Source organism: Lutra lutra, chromosome 9, assembly GCF_902655055.1.
Source record: "Lutra lutra chromosome 9, mLutLut1.2, whole genome shotgun sequence".
NCBI lineage: Eukaryota > Metazoa > Chordata > Mammalia > Carnivora > Mustelidae > Lutra > Lutra lutra.
Genome location: NC_062286.1, coordinates 132534931 through 132554121, shown reverse-complemented (window position 1 = coordinate 132554121; position 19191 = coordinate 132534931). Strand labels below are relative to the sequence as shown.

Sequence of the window (19191 nt, the reverse complement as noted above, 5' to 3'; positions counted from 1 at the left end):
TTTGCCCTGCTGGCCAGCTTAGCAACAAAGGAGTATAGTTAGCAAACTGAAGCTTTAACACTTCCTTTCTTGTTGTTTGCAAAGAGCAAGTGATTGACTTCCCAGGGCTTTTCTGCCAAATTGTGGTTTCAGGGGACAGTTACCTGAGCTGTGACCCAGACCTGGAAGAGGAACCTGTAGAGCGCCTCAAGCCATGGGAGAAGGCTGAGCGCACTTTTGTTTCCTAATTCATTGTGTGTGGCATTAGGTTTTGCAAATAATCCCCTCACACATTGTCTCCCTCAACTCCAGCATGGCCCTGTGGGTAGGCAGGATTTTAGGTGACTTCCATTTCTTCGGCAGTACAAATAATCTTGGTTTTGGAGTGGCTGGGTCATTGTGACTTTCCCTGAACCCTGCCTCAAACCTGCTTGTCGTCGTGTGATGAAAGTTGGGAGTCCTAAAAAAATCCAAACAGAGGGGCACCTGGGTGGCTCAGTGGGTTAAGCCTCTGCCTTCGGCTCAGGTCATGATCTCAGGATCCTGGGCTCGAGCCCCGCATCAGGCTCTCTGCTAAGTGGGGAGTCTGCTTCCTCCTCTCTCTATCTGCCTCTCTGCCTACTTGTGATCTCTGTCAAATAAATAAATAATCTTAAAAAGAAAGTAGGGAGTCCTTCGACTGCTTCTCCAGAGCTCTTTCTCCTGAGGAATCAGGAAAAAGGAACGTTTATGCCACTGGGAAATTTATCCTGTCCCAAGTGTTCATGCCTCTCCGAGGTCACATGACTGGTGGGACTTCCATCTGGGCCTTTGGCGAAGTAGTCTGTTCTCTCTCAGAAGTTAGAGAGGCACAAGCAGGGCACAAAGTCTCACTAACTCCTCCGGGGTGGCTGACCTTGAAAACTAAGCACCAACCGAGTTGTGCCTTGGAAGGCTTATCTAGGGACCTGGTATTATTTGACGTGGCATGTGTTTATTCTCAAATTATCATACACTGAAATAATTTTTCTCAGCATCCCTCTGATTGAAATAATCATTCATTTTGTGTTCATGGTGTCTGTTTCCCTTATAGATTGGAAGTCTTTGCTCTCAGGGGCCGTCTTACTGTGTGCTAGACACTTGACTTGCTTTGCCTCATGGACTTGTGAGGAACTCAGTAGGGTATCTGCCGTGTCCCCACTTTCGGGGTGAGAGGCTGGAAGCAGCCAGGAGTTAACGGACTTCATGTGGCTGCGGGGTTGGGCCTGCTGACCTCTGGGTCCGCGCGGTGCCTTCATAGCCTCTCCCATCCGTGTAGCCCCAGCATGCTGTACACTGCCTAGCATATAGGCCCTCAGGATGCTGTTTTTGAGTGCGTGAGTGAATAGATTTAACAAGAAAACATTTAAGTGTTGTAACCTAATTTCAAGATTATCACCCTAATTGGCTTCTGTGTTATTGGCACATCCAGGGAAGGGAGTGGGTATTAAAGAAGAAATACTAGTTCACGGGAAGTGTATTGCGTGAAAACGCACCTTTTTTATTCATTTCAAAGCAGTTCTCTGCCTGGCACCGTCGGAGTCGGTACCCTGCACTTGAAGCTTCCAAGACCGTTGTGGGGACTGTCGTTTCTGACCCGACCACTCTGGCCAGGAGCCACCAGGGGCTTGACAAGGGTAGCAGCAGCAGGACTGAGGTGGTCCCTGACCTCTGCTGCCCAACCCTGGACACGGTGCTGGGGACTCACCCACATTCAGTAGCCTTCGTGAGGTCGAGGGTAGCTGAAAAGTTTCATGCGACATTTAGGTAATGCTAGCTTTCTTTTCCCTTGAACGCTAAAGTGGTGATCGTCTAATAAGAATGCACTGTAAGGGATGAGGACGGTGAGCCAGGAAATACACTTGATGTGATAACCTGGAGAAGTTTCTTGCTGTCACTGAAAGCCTTGTGTGTATGAGATCAGGAATCCTACAGAACTTCCTGTGAGCAGAGGGGGAGATACTCAAAAGAACATTGGCTTCAGAAGAAAATTCCCACTTAGGGCTTTTTTTGTTTGTTCGTTTAAAGTTCATTTATGTTTTTTAGTAATCTCTACCCCTTCCCTGGGACTCAAACCCACCACCCTGAGATCAAGAGTCACACACTTCTCTGACTGAGCCAGCCAGGCACCACCACCACCTCTGCCACTTAGTTTTATAGATAAGGCGAGTGGTTGGGTGACCTGTCCTTTCTTGTCCTTAAATAGGAGTTGGCAGGTGCCCTTCTACCTGTGACTTTCATCCAGAGGGAGATTTCTTACCTCTCTACACACATGCGTACACACGTGCGTGCAAACCTTCCCACACCTCTGGCCCCAAGCCCCTTGTAGTCACACACTCAGAAAAATGTTTTCTTGCCCACATTCTTGGAAGCAGGACTGTTGCCAGAGGCGAATAAAGTGAATCAAGTCATTGCTGGGGCGCTTTGTAATCTGTTCAGTGAGCTAGATATTCTTCCCCTCGTTCTCCATGGTTTTTAGGCATTTAGTTTATAGTCTTCCTTATGTGTACTCGCCCAGCAGGTGCAGGGGTCATCCTTAGGCAGGGGTCATCCTTAGGCGTGTGAAAAATGCTAATTCTTTCATTTTACAGATACTGGTTCTGATGGCATGATTCTAGTATATACAAATGTCCACATTTTTCAAGCAGAGGGGCAAGTGTTCAGTCTTTTCTCAAACGGAAGGGGAAGTTGGTGGTTCTTCAGAAATTTGTTGGTCAGCACTTCCCAGTCCCTGCTCAACTGGATATGGTAAGATAAAGGAAAAGGCAGATTTTAGCCACCCCTGTGTATTGGGGTAGCCCTGTCGACCCCAGTGCACATGGAAACCCCCCCAACAAGGTGGGGCTTTAAAAAATACCAATGTCTGCACCCCACCCCCAGAGGTTCTTATTTCATTAGTCTGGGAAATAGCCTGGGCATTATTAGGATTTTTAAAAGCCTCGTAGATGATCTAATGTGCAGGCGTGGCTGCCGAACCACCAGTGTGAAGCAGAGTTGAATCATGATACCATCTGAATTTGTAGGTAGGAAGGATGTCTGTTGTTTTTCCATTTTATAAATGTGGAAGCAGTGCCTTCTTTGCCCTTCTACCTCCCTTGCTGGGAGAACATGTCCTGATTTAAAATAGATTACAGTTAAATTAAAAAATAAAGCCATGGCCAGAGAGGTTCAGCAGGCTTGCTCTATCCTCGAAGCCGCTCCCTCACGCAGTAGGGACGCACAGAGGAAGAGGAAGGGGCACCTGGCTGGTTCAGTGGGAGGAGCCTGCGACTCTTGATCTCCTGGTTGTGAGTTTGAGCCCCACGCTGGGTGTAGGATTACTTTAAAAATAAAATCTAAAAAAAAAAAAAAGAAGAAGAAGAGGAAGGAGCTGTCATTTGGACATACCCATTTCTGGGCAAGCTGGCACCCCACAGTAACCAAGCAGCTTTATCAGGTCACAAGCAGTTAATTTCCTCTACCTCTTCCACTTCTTTAGAAGGTTTCTACTGGTGAGGGGCGCCTGGGTGACTCAGTTGATGAAGCAGCTGCCTTCAGCCCAGGCCATGATCCTATGGTCCTGGGATCGAGCCCTACCTCAGGCTCCCTCCTCAGCGGGGAGCCTGTTTCACCCTCTCCCACTCCCCCTGCTTGTGTTCCCTCTCTCGCTGTCTTTCTCTGTCAAATAAATAAAATCTTAAAAAAAAAAAATTCTACTAGTGAGAAAGATTTCAATTACATTTTTATGTAAAAAATTTTAAATTAGAAATGAGGAAATGGAGGTTTTTGTGGGGGGTTTTCCCCCTCAGGGTGTAGGGCAAGGCTACTGCCACGTAGAAGTTGTGTATTTGTGGGGTCTTTAAAAAAATGACTTCAGGGGCGCCTGGGTGGCTCAGTGGGTTAAGCCACTGCCTTTGGCTCAGGTCATGATCCTAGGTCCTGGGTTCGAGCCCCACATCGGGCTCTCTGCTCAGCAGGGAGCCTGCTTCCTCCTCTCTGCCTGCCTCTCTGCTTACTTGTGATTTCTCTCTGTCAAATAGATAAATAAAATCTTTTAAAAAAAATTAAAAATAAATAAAAAATTAAAAAATGACTTCATTGGGACTCCTGGGTGGCTCAGTTGGTTAAGCGGCTGCCTTCGGTTCAGGTCATGATCCCGGCGTCCTGGGATCGAGTCCCATATCGGGCTCCTTGCTTGGCAGGGAACCTGCCTCTCCCTCGGTCTCTGCCTGCCTCTCTGCCTACTTGTGATCTCTCTCTCTTTCTGACAAATAAATAAAATCTTTAAAAAAAAAAAAATGACTTCATTAATTTGGCAATCAGAAGAAAAAAAAGTGGTGCTGATTTTGTCTTGTTTTGTTTCATGCTGGTTGCTACTAGGCTTATTAGTGTTTGACGGGGGTAGAAGGGCTTTATCTGTGTCTTCACGCAAACCCCCAAAGGTAGGATCATTAAGGCTAGAAAGTGTCTTAGCCCTTCTGCACGCTAGTTTTTTGTTTTTGTTTTTACGTCTTATTTCCTGTTTAGGTTGTAGTTCTAAGGCTTGGTTCTGTCATTGCCCAGAATTATTATTCTCTACTTCTGTGTTTTGTATTTTTAATTTGCTTATGAAAATGCTATTATAATGCCTCTGGGAATTTCTTCTCCTTCAGAGGCAAATATAATTACTGTGGTGCTGTTTGCAACAGCTGCTCCCTCTGCACGTGTGCATATCACAAAATACACCTTTTCTAGCACCCATGAAAACTTTTCTTAAAGAGAATCATTTATATGGGGCGCCTGGGTGGCTCAGTGGGTTAAGCTGCTGCCTTCGGCTCAGGTCATGATCCCAGGTCCTGGGTTCGAGCCCCGCATCGGGCTTTCTGCTCGGCGGGGAGCCTGCTTCCTCCTCTCTCTCTGCCTGCCTCTCTGCTTACTTGTGATTTCTCTCTGTCAAATAAATAAATAAAATCTTAAAAAAAAAAAAAGAGAATCATTTATATATTTAAACACACACACACACATACATGTAATTAAGAAGCAAAATCACAATTATCCAGAATAATGATTAGTACTGGAGATTCTTAACATAGGTCTTTGAAGTGTCAGTACTTTCAGAAAGGATCGATTTAGGACACGTTTGCATATACAAACTGAGGACTTAGGGGCTGATTTCTGTAATTTCTGTAAAAAAGCAAAAATGTAATCTTGCTGTTAGGGTTCATGCCGGCGCTGTTCATGTCTGTAAATGCAGGCTTGGTGTTTTTGTCAGGAAAGCTACTACTGAAAAGGACAGAAAGCATTGTGTTCCTCTCTTTCCCTCTTAAGAGACTTCGTTCTCTTGCAGTGGACTCTCAGAGTTGTGTCCGGTGGACACTTGCACAGTGGACAGCCTGTGCCCCTGTGAAAGGATTCCCTGTATTTATTAGCCGTAGATTCTTGGAAACCCTCTCAGTGTTGCTTGAAAAATATCTGAGTTGAAGGTTGTAGAATTCTTCAGTGCAAAAGCGAGTTTGAATAGGAAGTTTTAATTTTCATAGAATCTGCATGAATCCCAAAGGGGGTTGGGGCGCCTGGGTGGCTCAGTGGGTTAAGCCGCTGCCTTTGGCTCAGGTCATGATCTCAGGGTCCTGGGATCGAGCCCCACATCGGGCTCTCTGCTCAGCAGGGAGCCTGCTTCCCCCACTCTCTCTGCCTGCCTCTCTGCCTGCTTGTGATCTCTTTCTGTCAAATAAATAAATAAAATCTTAAAAAAAAAAAAAAAAAGAATCTGCATGAATCCCAAAGGGGGTTGGTGAGACGGATTTTCATACTCTGAAAAAACAGTGCAGCGCACTGGAGAGATCACTAACCCAGACCTTAGTCGGGTCTCTGTTGTAGTTGTACCAGTGGTGTATGTGATGCCTTGGTTTCCTTATCTGAAAAAAAAAAAAAAAAAAAAAAAAAAGGTTGGAGGGCCCCTTCATACAGACTCCCTAGGAAAAAGGCACCCACTTCACACTCTCAAGGCCCCACTAACATGACAGTAAAGAGGGGGTGTGCGTGTGCACATGTGTGTGGTTCAGTGGCACAAACCCCAAAGAATGATGAGAACAAGCAGTTGGAAGTCGGAAAGCAGGCAGGCCAGTGATACAGGACCCAGCAGACCCAGGAAAACGGGACTGCTGATGTGGCCGCGGGGATAGCCGCTACCCCCTAGAACCCTCCAGAAGCTCGGGAAGTAGCAGTATCAGGTACTTCTGCAGATGAGAATGAAAGTGACAGCTAAGATAAAAATTGGTTGAAAGGTACTTAAAAAGCAGTTGGATACCCAGGTTCTTACCCCATCCTGGCAGAGGACTAGAGACCTGATCGTCCTCAGGGATGGTGAAACAGGGGCCCCTCAGCTTGGGGGCTCCTGGCTGGGCCTGAGTGCTTCCAACCCCTTTCTCTTCTCCTGTCGCAGTGTGCTTGTATTGTAGCGAGGACTGCAGCCTTCTGGCAGGAGGTTAAGACTAGAGTGCTCTGGGGACACCTGGCTGGCTCAGTCAGAGAGTGTGCGACTTGATCTAAGGGTTGTAAGTTCAAGCCCCACACTGGGGGGAGGGATTACTTTAAAAAATATATATATATAGCGTTCTCTGGGGAATCTGATTGGACCAAGAAGAAGGAACCTAAGATTCTGGTGCTGGAGGCTCCCAAACCAGACTTCTGGCCAGAACACTCTGCAGTGGAAAACCTCAGGCCAAGCCCTTGCAGTTAGTGCCCCACTCTTAAATGTGAGCAGTGAAAGGAGCATTGTGCAGGGATCAGACCAAACAAGGTGCAGCAGATGGAGAGACACAGGCAATGCTGGGAGAAGAAGAATGCAAAACAGCTGTCATACGTTCTCAAGGGTGAGGGGAAAAGGATTGCAAATGTGGAAAAAAAGAGTATATTGTAAGAAACGAACACTCAGGAAATAAAAATGACTTTTTAAAATGAAAAAATAGCAGAAATGAAAATTAAAAGAAGGGCTGGGGGGCCTGGGTGGCTCTGTTGGTTAAGTGCCTGCCTTCCGCTCAGGTCGTGATCCTGGGGTCCTGGGATGGAGCCCCGAGTTCAGCTCCCTGCTCAGTAAAGAGTCCACGTCTCCTTCTCCCTCTGCCCCTCCCTCCACTCCTGCGCGTGCTCACTCTCAAATAAATAAAATCTTTAAAAAAAAAAAAAAAAATGAGGAAGCAGGCTCCTCCCTGAGCAGAGAGCCCTATGCGGGGCTTGATCCCAGGACCCTGGGATCACAACCTGAGTCGAAGGCAGGGCCTTAACCCCCTGAGCCACCCAGGCACCCCCCAAAAAAAGACTGAGAAGATGAGAAAATTAGAGGACCAGGAGGTCCGACATCTAACTCGTGTTTTCTGTTCTCCAGAAAGAGAGTGCGGAATACAGAAGGGAGGGAATCATCACCACAGTGATAACCTCTAGTCTTGCCCCCAAATTCTAGAACAGGAGCATACGAGTTTCTAGACTGTAAAGGTCAAACGGTCAACACAGTGGGCGAGCATAGAACTCGGAATAGAAATGTGACATTTCCTGAACCAAGACAAAGTTCCTCACACTTCCAGAAAGAAATTCCCAGTCACCTTCACAAAGAGCCGGATTGGAATGGCTTCCAATTTAACAGGTGTAGCTGGATTCTAGAAGGCAGTGGGGAGCACTCGCACAGTCCTCAGGGAGAATTGTTTCCAGCCGAGCATTCTGTAAACCCCGGCACTCTGTGAATCAAGTGAGAACAAAAACAGTCAGATGTGGAAGGTTTCAAACACTTCCCATCCCCCCTGCTTAGGAAGTTACTTGCAAAAGAAGTTTTCCAGCGAGAAAAAGGGAGAAATTGAAGCCAGGCAGAGTGAGGTCTCACGCTGGTGAGAATTGAAGGGAGTCTCTAGGACGCCAAGGAGGGGAGACCTCAGGACGGCATCTGTACAGCGGGCACGGGGAGAGCCAGTCAGGATTGGAAGGCGCAGGACCGTCTCTGGGAAGACAGTGGAGGGAATGTCTCATGCTGGTGGACATCCTAAGAGGGGCCGTGGGTGGCAGAGGGCATGGCGTTAGTCATGATGCCATATAAAACTAAGCAAACAGAAACAAAACAGTCACTCTAGGAAAAAAAAAAAACCAAATTATGCAGGAAAAGAAATCATAACTTGGCACATTTCTCAGCTATGAATAGTATCTACAGAGTGAAGACTTCAGGGTAAATACTGAAGATGGGCCCCACAGTGGAAGTCTGTGGGTAAGGCGACAGAAGCATCTGGAACAGCTGTATGGGAAGTACGTACTAAAGTAATTGGCTGGAAAGAATGAAATTAGTTCCTATAGAGAGTAAGACATGGGGGGAGGCGGGTGCTGGTTGGTTTTTGTTTGTTTTTAATTACGTTGTTGAGTTCTGCAGCTGGACAGTGAGTACATATAAAGCTGTAAGACCAGTAAGAACAGAGACACTGGTTTAAACAGTATCATCTGGTTAACGTTTTTATTGATGGGTTCAAATTTTTAGCTGCAGCAAAGAGCTAGTCCAGAATCCTGATTCTGCAGAAGATGATAGCTAAGAAAAATGCTTTGATAGGCCTCTGAGAATTGCAGAATTGATGACCTGTGCTGGTCTGAGCTGCCTTTTCTCTTCCCTGTCTAGATTATCCTCTTGACTTGAACCACAGTGAAACCTTCCTACAAACCACAACGTTTCTTCCTGAAGACTTCACCTACTTTGCAAACCATACCTGCCCCGAGAGGCTCCCTTCCATGAGTGAGTACAGTGCCCCCTGCTTTTCAGACTGAAGTGTCTGGTTTGGTTTGGTTTGGTTTTATTAAAATGAAAGAGAGAGTGTTCTCGATCTCTCAGGATGCCTCCCCTATGTGGAGAATTGAATGCCTTCCTGCCGTTGGAAACAGGGATTACAAAAGCTACTTGTGTCCTGACCCTTCTTCAGCCCTTCTGCAAGGTTGCCTCTGTTCCTGGTGTCATTTTCTACCATATTTCTCAGTCTTCCCTTTGCATGTACCCCCTCCTTGATGACTTGGGGCCTGTTAGGATGTCCTAGAGAAAGTAGAGGCAACCAGCTTTATCTTTTAGTATAAATCCCGTGCTGATTATACCTTGTTTGGTAATGTGGATGAACGTGACTTTCTCCAAGCATTGGTTCAGGATTCTGTGGTCTTGTCCTTTCATTCTTGCTGTCTCCTGTATAATCTCAAGCAACGGCAGTAAGTCCTTCTATATTTTCCGTGCCTTTGGGCTTTTTACACAGGCCCCCTTCGCTTAAGTCAGTGATGACGAGTGTTTGGGGTCGGGGCCGCATCACTTGGGATCATTGAGTGAATCAGGGCCCTGTGTCTGTTTTTGCCTCTGGAGCACGCAGAGAGGCTCCAAGTTCAGCCACACTCTTTCCTCCTTCCTCTTTGAGAAGTTCAGCTGCCGTTCTACGGAGTCTTAATTTCTCAACTTGCCGCTTTACGTAGCGCTAGTGATGAGCTGAAATGCAGGGAGTTGCAAGCAGGGGAAGGGCTTCCCATCGCGGTGAAGAACACAGTCAGCTGAAAAAAAGCACTGACCCTCCCTAGAGAGTGAAACCTTGGTCATACGGGGAAAATGTGCTGTCACTTTCTGGCCTCTTAATTCTTTTTCCCCCCCTCCCCCCAACCACTCTCTGTTTAGAGGGCCCAATAGACATAAACATGAGCGAAATCGCAATGGATGACATCCATGAAATCTTCTCTAAAGACCCAGCCATCAAGCTTGGAGGTCACTGGAAGCCTTCAGATTGCATGCCTCGATGGAAGGTAGGGTGTGGGCCCGTGCCCGAGGTGCTGGGAGACCCGCCCAGCCTTGCAGTCCTTCCAAGCCACCATGGGATTCACAGACTGTGATAATTCGTAATTTGCACCCTATGACCTGTTGCAAAGTATCTGCATTTGATGGCAACACTTCGGAGGCATGGGTTTCCCTAAGGACACTGTAGCCCCAGAAACATGCAACGTTCCTATGACTGTGCAGGGCCCTTTTGTCTTTATAGGAATACTGGCTAAGCGAGGGGGAGGGTTGGTAGGTCTCTTGGGCCACATTGGTAAAAGTCGTCTTCACAAACTCACTGCTTCGCGCCTCGTCCGGCATTGTTGCTGTGAATTCAGTGCAACAGAGAGCGGAGCTCCCCAGCCCAGCATTGACACTTGCTTAGTGGTTTTCTGCATGACGGTGGTCAGGAGGCCTCAGTGTGGACCTGGCCCCTGACACTGGCCTGCGTCCGTCCATTCTTGTAACAACTATTTGTTCAAGTGCGGCTTCTGTGCCCGTCGTGCAGTGAGCAAGGCAGATCTGGACTAGATGGGCATTTCCAGCCCATCACTGGGATGTAATATCTACTTAATGACCAGCATTTTTTAAAAAAAGTATATAAAAGATATATGTCAAAGTGTACTGCATGTTGTAAGGGGAGTACTGTCTTGTGGAGTCCATTTTAGTTGTGTGCTCATATCTGTGGGCACGTGTATGCGGGTCATGGTGTAGAATGAGTGTGTGTCTGGGTTCTGGTTAGAGTGACTCATTCAGCCGGCCGAAGGTATACGCAGTGTGGTGCGTGCTTATGCCCAAGGGTCCGCCTGCCGGCATAGCTCTCCATGTAGTGGAGGTCATGGATAAGGCAGCCTTCCAGAACGCCCCAGGAGCTAGTTGGTCACCGATTCTGTGGCAGGGTCCTGCCGCAAAGCCGATGTTGTGGGCATTAACGGCCTGTTGTGTGGTGACCCTCTCCAGGTGGCGATCCTCATCCCTTTCCGCAACCGCCACGAGCACCTCCCGGTCCTGCTCAGACACCTAATCCCCATGCTTCAGCGGCAGCGCCTGCGGTTCGCGTTCTACGTGGTCGAGCAGGTGAGTGGCCCGTCCTGCTCTTTCTGAGACAGCGGTTCAGGGTGGTTTCGGCCAATCCGCCTTGGCGGACAGAGCCGGTGAAACTGAACTCTTGGGACTGAGCCCCCCAGAGGTGAAAGGGGAGCAGAGAGCAGCTCCGGGCTTCTGGCTGGGGTATTACTCAGCACCCGCAGACTTGAGTGAATCCAGGATGGAACTTTGTTTACCCTCGAACAAAGGCCCCTTGTAAGGTGGTTTAGCCAGAGGTGCGTCGTGGGTGGTGTCTTGGGTCTCCAGACCCAGGAAATTTCCCTTAAGATAAGGAACTGTGGGGAGAAATGGCCGTATTGTTCTTTATGGGGCCGGATACTCCTCCAAAGGCCCAAGAGGTTGAATGCCTGCTCTTACAACAGCCGTGGGAGAGAGGAGCCTGGGCCCGTTACGTTACCCTTCTTATTTCTAAGGAAATCGAGGCCAGATGTCAAGTGGCTTACAAGAGGCAGTGATGAGCCTGCAGGCCAGGTCCCGCTCTGGCCGGGTCATCTGTCCCAGTCGGGTTCACGAAGCTCTACTTTAGGCTGCGCTGAGGCAGTGAAGATGTTGCTCCACGAGTCCTTTTAAAAAGACAGTTCTGCTTCTTTTAGGTTGGCACCCAGCCCTTTAATCGAGCCATGCTTTTCAACGTTGGTTTTCAAGAAGCAATGAAGGATCTGGACTGGGACTGTCTTATTTTTCATGACGTGGATCATATACCAGAAAGCGATCGGAACTACTATGGATGCGGGCAGATGCCCAGGCACTTTGCAACGAAGTTGGACAAGTATATGTATCTGTGAGTATCATTTCCTCCGGAAGAGGTTGACTCTAAAGGTGCTGCGAGACGCAAAGATGGCAAAATCCTGTTAGCTCTGCCCCAGCGTGCGGCGGCTGGCAGGTGGACGAAGGAGATGGAACACAGCCCTGGTGCGGGCCACTGTCAGGCAGGTAAAAGGGATGGAGCCCTGCTCCGTGTGGCCAGAGAGATGAACCTTGAAAGCGCGGCTGTGTGAAAGAAGCCGATCACCAGAAGCCACATGTCGCATGATTGTGCTCCCGTGACTTGCCCAGAATAGGCAAATCCGTAGAAACAGAAAGAACAGCGGTTGCATCGGGTTGTGGGGAGGAGGGGGAATGAGGAGTGACCGCTAATGGGTACAAAGCTTCTTTTGAAGGTGATGAAAGGTATTAAAATGGATTGGTGTTCATGGTTGCACAACTCCACAAATATCCTAAAAACAATGGAATTGCATGCTTTTTAAATGGGTGAATCGTTTGGAATGTACAGTTATGTTTCAGTAAAGCTGTTATGAAACAAATCAGTTAGAGAAAGATGCATTTAGCCACCAAGGTCGATGTGTTTCAGCGTGAGGGAGCATGGCAGGTGGTTGAGGGGGGTAGGCTCTGTGTCATATAGGAAGCAGTTGTCTAGTGCAGTTGTGGCCCCTGAAACCATCCTTCAATTCTCAGATGATTCAGGCTGTATATGTCTCCTTTTAGGCTTCCTTACACCGAGTTCTTTGGTGGAGTGAGCGGCTTAACAGTGGAACAGTTTCGGAAGATCAATGGCTTTCCGAACGCTTTCTGGGGTTGGGGTGGAGAAGACGACGACCTGTGGAACAGGTACTCTCCTCTTCCGGTTTCCAGGGCCTTCTAGAAATGCTGCCTTAGGCTCCCCAGACAGCACCACCCAGATAGGATAGAGTGCAAGCCATGTCGGTAATGTGAAATGTTCCGGTAGCCACATTTAAAAAGGTTAAAAAAAGAACTTTGAGATGAAATTCATTTTAACGTATTAATAAAACATGCCAGTAGTATATTTATCACACTATATCAAAAATAATATCCACCCAACATATAATCAGTATGAAATATTAATGAGGTATATACTTCACATTTATTTTTTCTCTTACTGTACCTTTGAGATCTGGTATATATTTTACAGTGAAAGCACATTTCAATGAAACCTTCCCAAACCAGAGATGACGTATTAGTGACAGGAATATGCCGATTTATCTGTTCTGTTGGACAGGGCCTATATTATACAAGTCTGTGAGAATGATACTGTATTTGAGTAGTATAAACTTAACTTTTTACACAATAAGTAAATAGTAACCTAATAAGGAACAAGTAAGCAAAACAATATCCATCTTGTACCTGTTGACTTTCTCCGTGGGCTTTAAAAACGGAAGTTACTTGTTGCTTTAATTACAAAGTAATACTTGGCTGGTAAAATTCAGATAATAAAGGTGCATAAACCAAAGAGTATAATTCTTAATCCCTGTCGCTGTGCTGTCTCGTTCCCAGGAAGCAGCTGTTTTAACGGGGCTGTTCTTTCTCTCCTTCTTTGTATTCAAACAAACAACCCAGACCTTTCCCTTCGCTTCCAACCCTGTTAGCGCAGAGAGAACCGCTTCGTTATCTGTAACAGTCGCCCGGCATTCCTTTATGGAGATGCACGATATTTTATTTTAACCCTTTCCTGTTAATGAACATTGTTTATAGTTCCGAACATCCTTGTTCATGTGTGCAAATATTTCTTCAGAATTAATTCCTAGCTGTGGAACTACAAAGTCAAGTAAATGCTCTTTTACATTAAAATAGTTACCAGAATTTCCCTCCAAAAGTGATCACAGAAAGATTCCAAGCAGCCGTGCGTCAGCATTCCCGCTTTCTCACATTACCGCCCACGTTGATTATAGACAAGCTTTTATGTTTTGCCACATTTCAGCCCTAGGCTGCTGTACTGGACAAAAGAGCTCCAGATAATTCTTTCTCAATATGAGAGGTAAAAATGGCATCTCATCCTCTTAATTTGGGTTTCTTAGGAACCTAGTAAAGATGAACAGCTTTTCCATAAACGTAACTGGTTTGACCGGTTGAACTCCCCCAGGACATCTGTCATAATTCTCCACTCGTGCTCTCCCCAGCTCAGCAGGAGCCCCCAGGTGCAGGAACGGGGGAGCTGGTTCTCCCCAGTGCCCTGCACCCTGTAGACCTCTGTGTATTTACCAAACCGGAGAGAGAGCACATTTCCCAAAACAAAAGGAGAGTATTAATTTGGAGTCAAAAGGAGGATGTTGAAATGATACTCTGCCAAGTTTTAAAATAGTGATGACGACCATGGATTCCGTGTTGATATCCAGAGTCTGCCTCCATGTGCTACTTCTTACAGCCCTGTCAAAGTGTCCAGCAAATCCAGCTTGTGAAATCCTGTCTTTATCACATGAAGGATAAGTAACCGGACACCTCCTTAAGTTCTGCTTTCCTCCTAGTGTTGTGAAGTTTTACATGGAGATCAGAGGATGTCATACAAATGAGTTCGTCTCCCTGACGATGGGGGAGTAGACAATCATTAAAGTTCATAAGCAGGGACAACACAGTGCAACTCGGACTTCACTGACTTGCTTTGTGGTAGGCTGTGGACAGGAAAGGTGCTGCCCGCCAGGGAGAAAAGCACTTTTGCTAGGACCAAGACAAGCCGGCAGAGGGAGCGTACGTGTGTACTCACCTGCGGGGGGAATGTTCACTGTTGCCCTGTCCCTGAGAGCCTGTGTCACACCTTACTCCCAAGAATTTTGAATTCCTTTTGCCTTTTAAAACGTTTTGGTATCGTAGACCTCTTTTCTAAAACTGTGAACTTACCCAGGGGGGATGGGCGATTGAACATTCAGATGGAGAAGAAGTTCTGCTGTTCAGCCTGGGGTTTCTCAACCTTGGCATGGGTGTGGTGGTCTGGGGTACTTGAACATGGAATCTGAAAGCCCAATGTCTTTGTTTGGGACAGAGTACAGAATGCAGGCTACTCTGTGAGCCGGCCAGAAGGTGACACCGGGAAGTACAAGTCTATTCCTCATCACCACCGAGGAGAAGTCCAATTTCTTGGAAGGTTGGTGCAGTTTGTTTGTTGTTCTTACACGTAATCCTCTATACTTCGCATTTGCAGATGTCCCAGAGCATATCATACTCAACCCTCATCTTACTCCCCACCTTCTCTCCATGGTCCTGGTCTGGCTGCGTTGCAGTTTCTAGATAGGTTTTCATGTACCTATGAGGCGGGCATTTGTGTGAAAGCAGATTATCGGTTAACAGATCACAGATCTTGGAAGGAAATCACTCATTTGGCCTCTTAAGCTTCATCGTCTCCTCTGTAGCCTTCAGGGAGTTGGAGAAAGATCCACTCAGTTAAAGTTCCCATGTAGCTTACACTGACAGGGCAAAGCAGAGTTGGCTCCCCTTTCTGTGAGCTCCAGTTCGGGAAGGGTACCCCTGAGCTTCTGTTCATGTGCGCGCACTTGATCAGGAAGTTCCATTCTGGACTCATTGGGGCATGTGGATGGAGAGACAGCTCTGTGTTGAGTGAGTGCCTTTGTGTCTTGCTCACGGGGAGGAGGACTGCTCTCTGGACCACCAGTTCTGATTGCATGAACTCTGTTGGCAGGGGAGTGAGAGGGCACCGAATGCAGACCTGACCTTGCTCACCTGGTGTATTTTTAATATCTTACCTCCCGCTTCCCCGTTCATGACCTTACCTTGGGCCAACCATTGAACAACAGAAGCCTTGGTTTCCTTGTTTGCTTAAGGAGCGGTGCATTAAATGAAATGAGGTCATAAATAAAGCCCCTGGCATGAAATAGGAGGGGTCTCTAATAATAGCCTTCAGCAGGGAGCAGTTGGGAGGGGTGGGCTTGTCCCCCGGCCGTGTGATGCCGGAGAGCTGCCCTGGGTTGTGGCCCGTGTGTGGGCTGTCCTGCTCTGTCCTCCGCCATGAGGGCGTTGGGCCCTCACTCAGAGCCGCCCTCTCTTCTCTGCTCAAACAGGTATGCTCTGCTGCGCAAGTCCAAAGAACGGCAAGGGCTGGACGGCCTCAACAACTTGAACTACTTTGCAAACATCACATACGACGCCTTGTATAAAAACATTACTGTCAACTTGACACCCGAGCTGGCTCAGGTGACCGAGTACTGAGATGAGGAGAGAACCTATGTTTGCTTTACCCACCGCCACCAAGAAAGCAGCCTGGGGAGAGGTCTTGGGGCTCTACACAGGAAGAGAATAGAAATACGGCGTCTGGTGAAGGGTCACAGGGTTCGAGGAGAAAATGTGAACAGAGTACACGCACACAACGCCTTCACTGTGGCTGGGACCACCCTTCATCAGGACTGGCTTTCTGTTTTCACAAGGCGGACGTCGGTCCCGCTGCTCTTCTCCCCCGGTCTAGAACCCCAGCGTCCCGTCCCTGCCGGGATCTCCAGGATAGGAACCGACATCCGCCGGGGTCCCCGCGCCGAGCCTGTTGCTACGAATGGCCTTTGGAGCTTCTCGGCCTTCAGAGCAAAGAGGCAACCCCACCACAGGGCAGCTGTGTTTTAGGAAGAGCAAGTGAAACTCCACACACCATTCTTCTCCATCTCTGGTGTTCTCTTTGGTTTCAATTTTCTTTTTCTTTTCTTTTTTTTTTTTTTTTTTAATTACCTGCTTTGGGTGGGGATTGAGGGTGGGGGGAGGGAGTGGGGAAGATAAATAGACCTATAACAATCACTTCTTGAAGAAGTATAATTGTAAATAAGCCATGTAAAATGCCTTTTTTAAATTTAATTTTATAGCTGGCTCCAATTCAAACAGGATTTATATATTAGATCACTCACTTGGTTGGCAAATGCAGGGACTCAGTTAAAATGCAGTAGAAGGCTGTCACCTCCCAGATTTCTATCACTTTGGAGGGGAGTGGGTATAGGGCATGTCACAAACAGATGGGGACAGTCCAGTCTGTCACTGGTCACTGACTCCTGTCCCCTCCCTCCCTCTTCCAGAAGTCTTGCTCTTGACTTTGCTGTGGACTCTGTCTTCCCTGTTGGGCACATATGCTCTCATCCCAGTCTTCTGCTACACAGGACCTCTCCCTGCTCAAAGCAGACCCCTTCAGGGGGCCTCCTGTGCACACGCCCCTGGATCTCTGGACTTAAGTTTTTGTCCTTTCATCACCGAGAGTGGTGGGGTCGGGTGGGTGGGTTTTCGGCCTCTTCTCCCCCCCCCCCCCACTTTTTTTTTTTTTTGCTCTTGTGGAACTTGGCCACAATTCCTGAAATCTGTGCCTAAATTATCAACTAGCTTCAGTGATTCCTCTGAATTTTTCCCTTTTTGGTTTCTGGGAAGATTCTTTGTCAACATTGTGAACTAGTTCATAGAACTAATGAGCGATGGACTGAAGAAGTCAGCCAGGGAGCAGGTGATACTTGTGTGCTGTGGCTCAGCTGGGGGCCAGGGGGAGCCCAGTCAGAGCTGTGTGGGTAGACAGAGCTCCCGGATGCCAGGACCCAAGCCTGAGTGCTGGGTTCACACCTCATGCACTTCTTGAAGTTAGATTCTAAATTGCCCTTGAAGTTGTGCCTCTCTGTTTTTCCCTGAGCCACATCCCTCCATCCATAGTCCCTCTTGGTTTCTGTAGGATTCTGAAAAATGCCAGTCTTTTCCTCTCCTCTTCCATAAAGCATATTTATATATTGTGATTAGGAGTACTTTCTGAAAAGTACTTCATATTTTTTTTAATTGCCTTGTTTGCCTTCAACTTCCTTAATTTTCATGGTTTACATGGATGTGTGTGTAGGGATATATTTGTGTATATACATGTGGGTTGGGGTTTTCACCGTTGCATGTGTTGGTTCCGTGGACATATGATCCCCACAGGCTGTGGGAGTGATTGGCCAGGCCTTGTTTTTTGTTCATGCTTTTGTTCTTTTGAAGAATAGAGCGGTGTTGTAGAAAACCAGCTGCATTACAAAGCTCTTATCGGCTCATATGAGAGAGCAGGCTGCTGCCCTTGAAGATGCTGGTAAGTCGTATCACGTGTTTTAAAAGAACGTTGAGCATCTCATGCTATAAAAGACCTTCATGAGGGAACAGTACACACAGGAGCTCACTTGGTTTTCCTTTGAAGTCTGATGCCCAGAGCAATAAAGATTTCTTTCCCCTTTTCTCCCACCTCCCCTCAAGCCTGTGTGCTGGCCTCGACTCTGCCCCTCCTCCTGTCCTCTCTCAGCCCCGAAGGCCGTGAGCGGCTTTCAATGGGACACAGCCATGACGTCATTTGGAAGAATTTGCCAGCACGGAGCCATCCTTGGTTAAGGATGCCGTGTGTGTACACGGCCGTGTAGTAAAATGGTCTTGTTCGAAGCTTTTCACGAACATACGTGCCACCAAGAACAAAACGTTGGCAAAAGGCTACCCAGCTGATTTTAAAAAGAAAACGCCGATTTGAGGCCAAAAGGAAGGTGTCTTTTCACTCCTTGAGGTAGGGTCACTGAAATTACTTTGCGATCAAGTGTGAGTTTGTCTTATTAGTGGAGACACCCTCCTGCGCACCGCCCCGTCGTTCACCCGCCAAGCTATCATGTGGGAAACGTGGAAGTTACAGCCAGGCCCGTGAGCTGTTAGTGGTGTGAGATTCTCATGTTTAACAAAAAAAAAAAAAAAAAAGAAAAGGATAATAAGAACCAAATGTGACCTTGTGCGTATTTTGGCAGCTGAAATTCTTTCAAGGCTACTGATGGGTGAACTGTTCCGTCAGTCCCGTCTCAGCTGCGTGCAGGGAAACGTTTGTCCTTTCACGCTGTTTTTCTGAGCAAGGAGTTAACTGCAAAAATACTCCTTTTGACGTGACAGGGGCTCCTGTTGGAGCTCCTCTGTCTACCACAGTCACGAGTAGCTGAGCAACAGCCACCTGTCCCGATTGTGCCCGCTCTCCGTGGACGATGGCATTGAACGTAGCTAGCTTCCTTCCATCACGATGTTCTTTTTGAGCTTGCTCTTATGTTTTAAGAGGTGCCAGGGGTACATTTTTGCACTGAAATCTAAAGATGTTTTAAAAACACTTTTCACAGAAATAGTCCTTTGTCATTACATTATTTACTCATGTGTTTGTACATTTTTGTATGTTAATTTATGAATGATTTTTTCAGTAAAAAATACATATTCAAGAACCAAACCTTGGTGGTCGTCTTTCTTTGCCTAGAACAATCTGGCTTCTAAGAGGCCTTTCCCCTCTTTTTCTCACGGAGTTCAGCGTCTGTGTGGTCCTTCAAGCAGCTTGCGGCTTCCACGTGGCTCGGCTGACCCCAGGGTGCTCCCAAGAAAGACTGCCCGCCCGAGCCCGGCCACCAGACCAGCTGACGGACAGCCTCAGCTGATGGAGCAAAAGCACTAAACCCCCTGTGTGACCCAGGCGTCCTCCCACACTTGGGTTTTCTTTCCAGAATGGGCCCAGGAGATGCCCATTGAGTCAAACAAGACACCTGGGCAGGGAGAGGATGAGAGGAGTTGGGAGTTTGGATCCAGAA

General features: G+C 47.4%; 1 protein-coding gene across 1 annotated transcript in view; it reads left to right on the top strand.

Annotated features, from left to right (window-relative positions):
- B4GALT5 (beta-1,4-galactosyltransferase 5) overlaps positions 1 to 18839 on the top strand; it is a 76262-nt gene extending 57423 nt beyond the window's left edge. Inside the window, exons 3-9 of the mRNA XM_047744676.1 lie at positions 8606 to 8719; positions 9629 to 9753; positions 10724 to 10840; positions 11464 to 11651; positions 12356 to 12478; positions 14643 to 14744; positions 15676 to 18839. Of these exons, the coding sequence (XP_047600632.1) occupies positions 8606 to 8719; positions 9629 to 9753; positions 10724 to 10840; positions 11464 to 11651; positions 12356 to 12478; positions 14643 to 14744; positions 15676 to 15823 (917 nt within the window). The 3' untranslated portion in view covers positions 15824 to 18839. The remainder of the gene's footprint in view (positions 1 to 8605; positions 8720 to 9628; positions 9754 to 10723; positions 10841 to 11463; positions 11652 to 12355; positions 12479 to 14642; positions 14745 to 15675) is intronic.
- Positions 18840 to 19191: the final 352 nt, after the last annotated feature.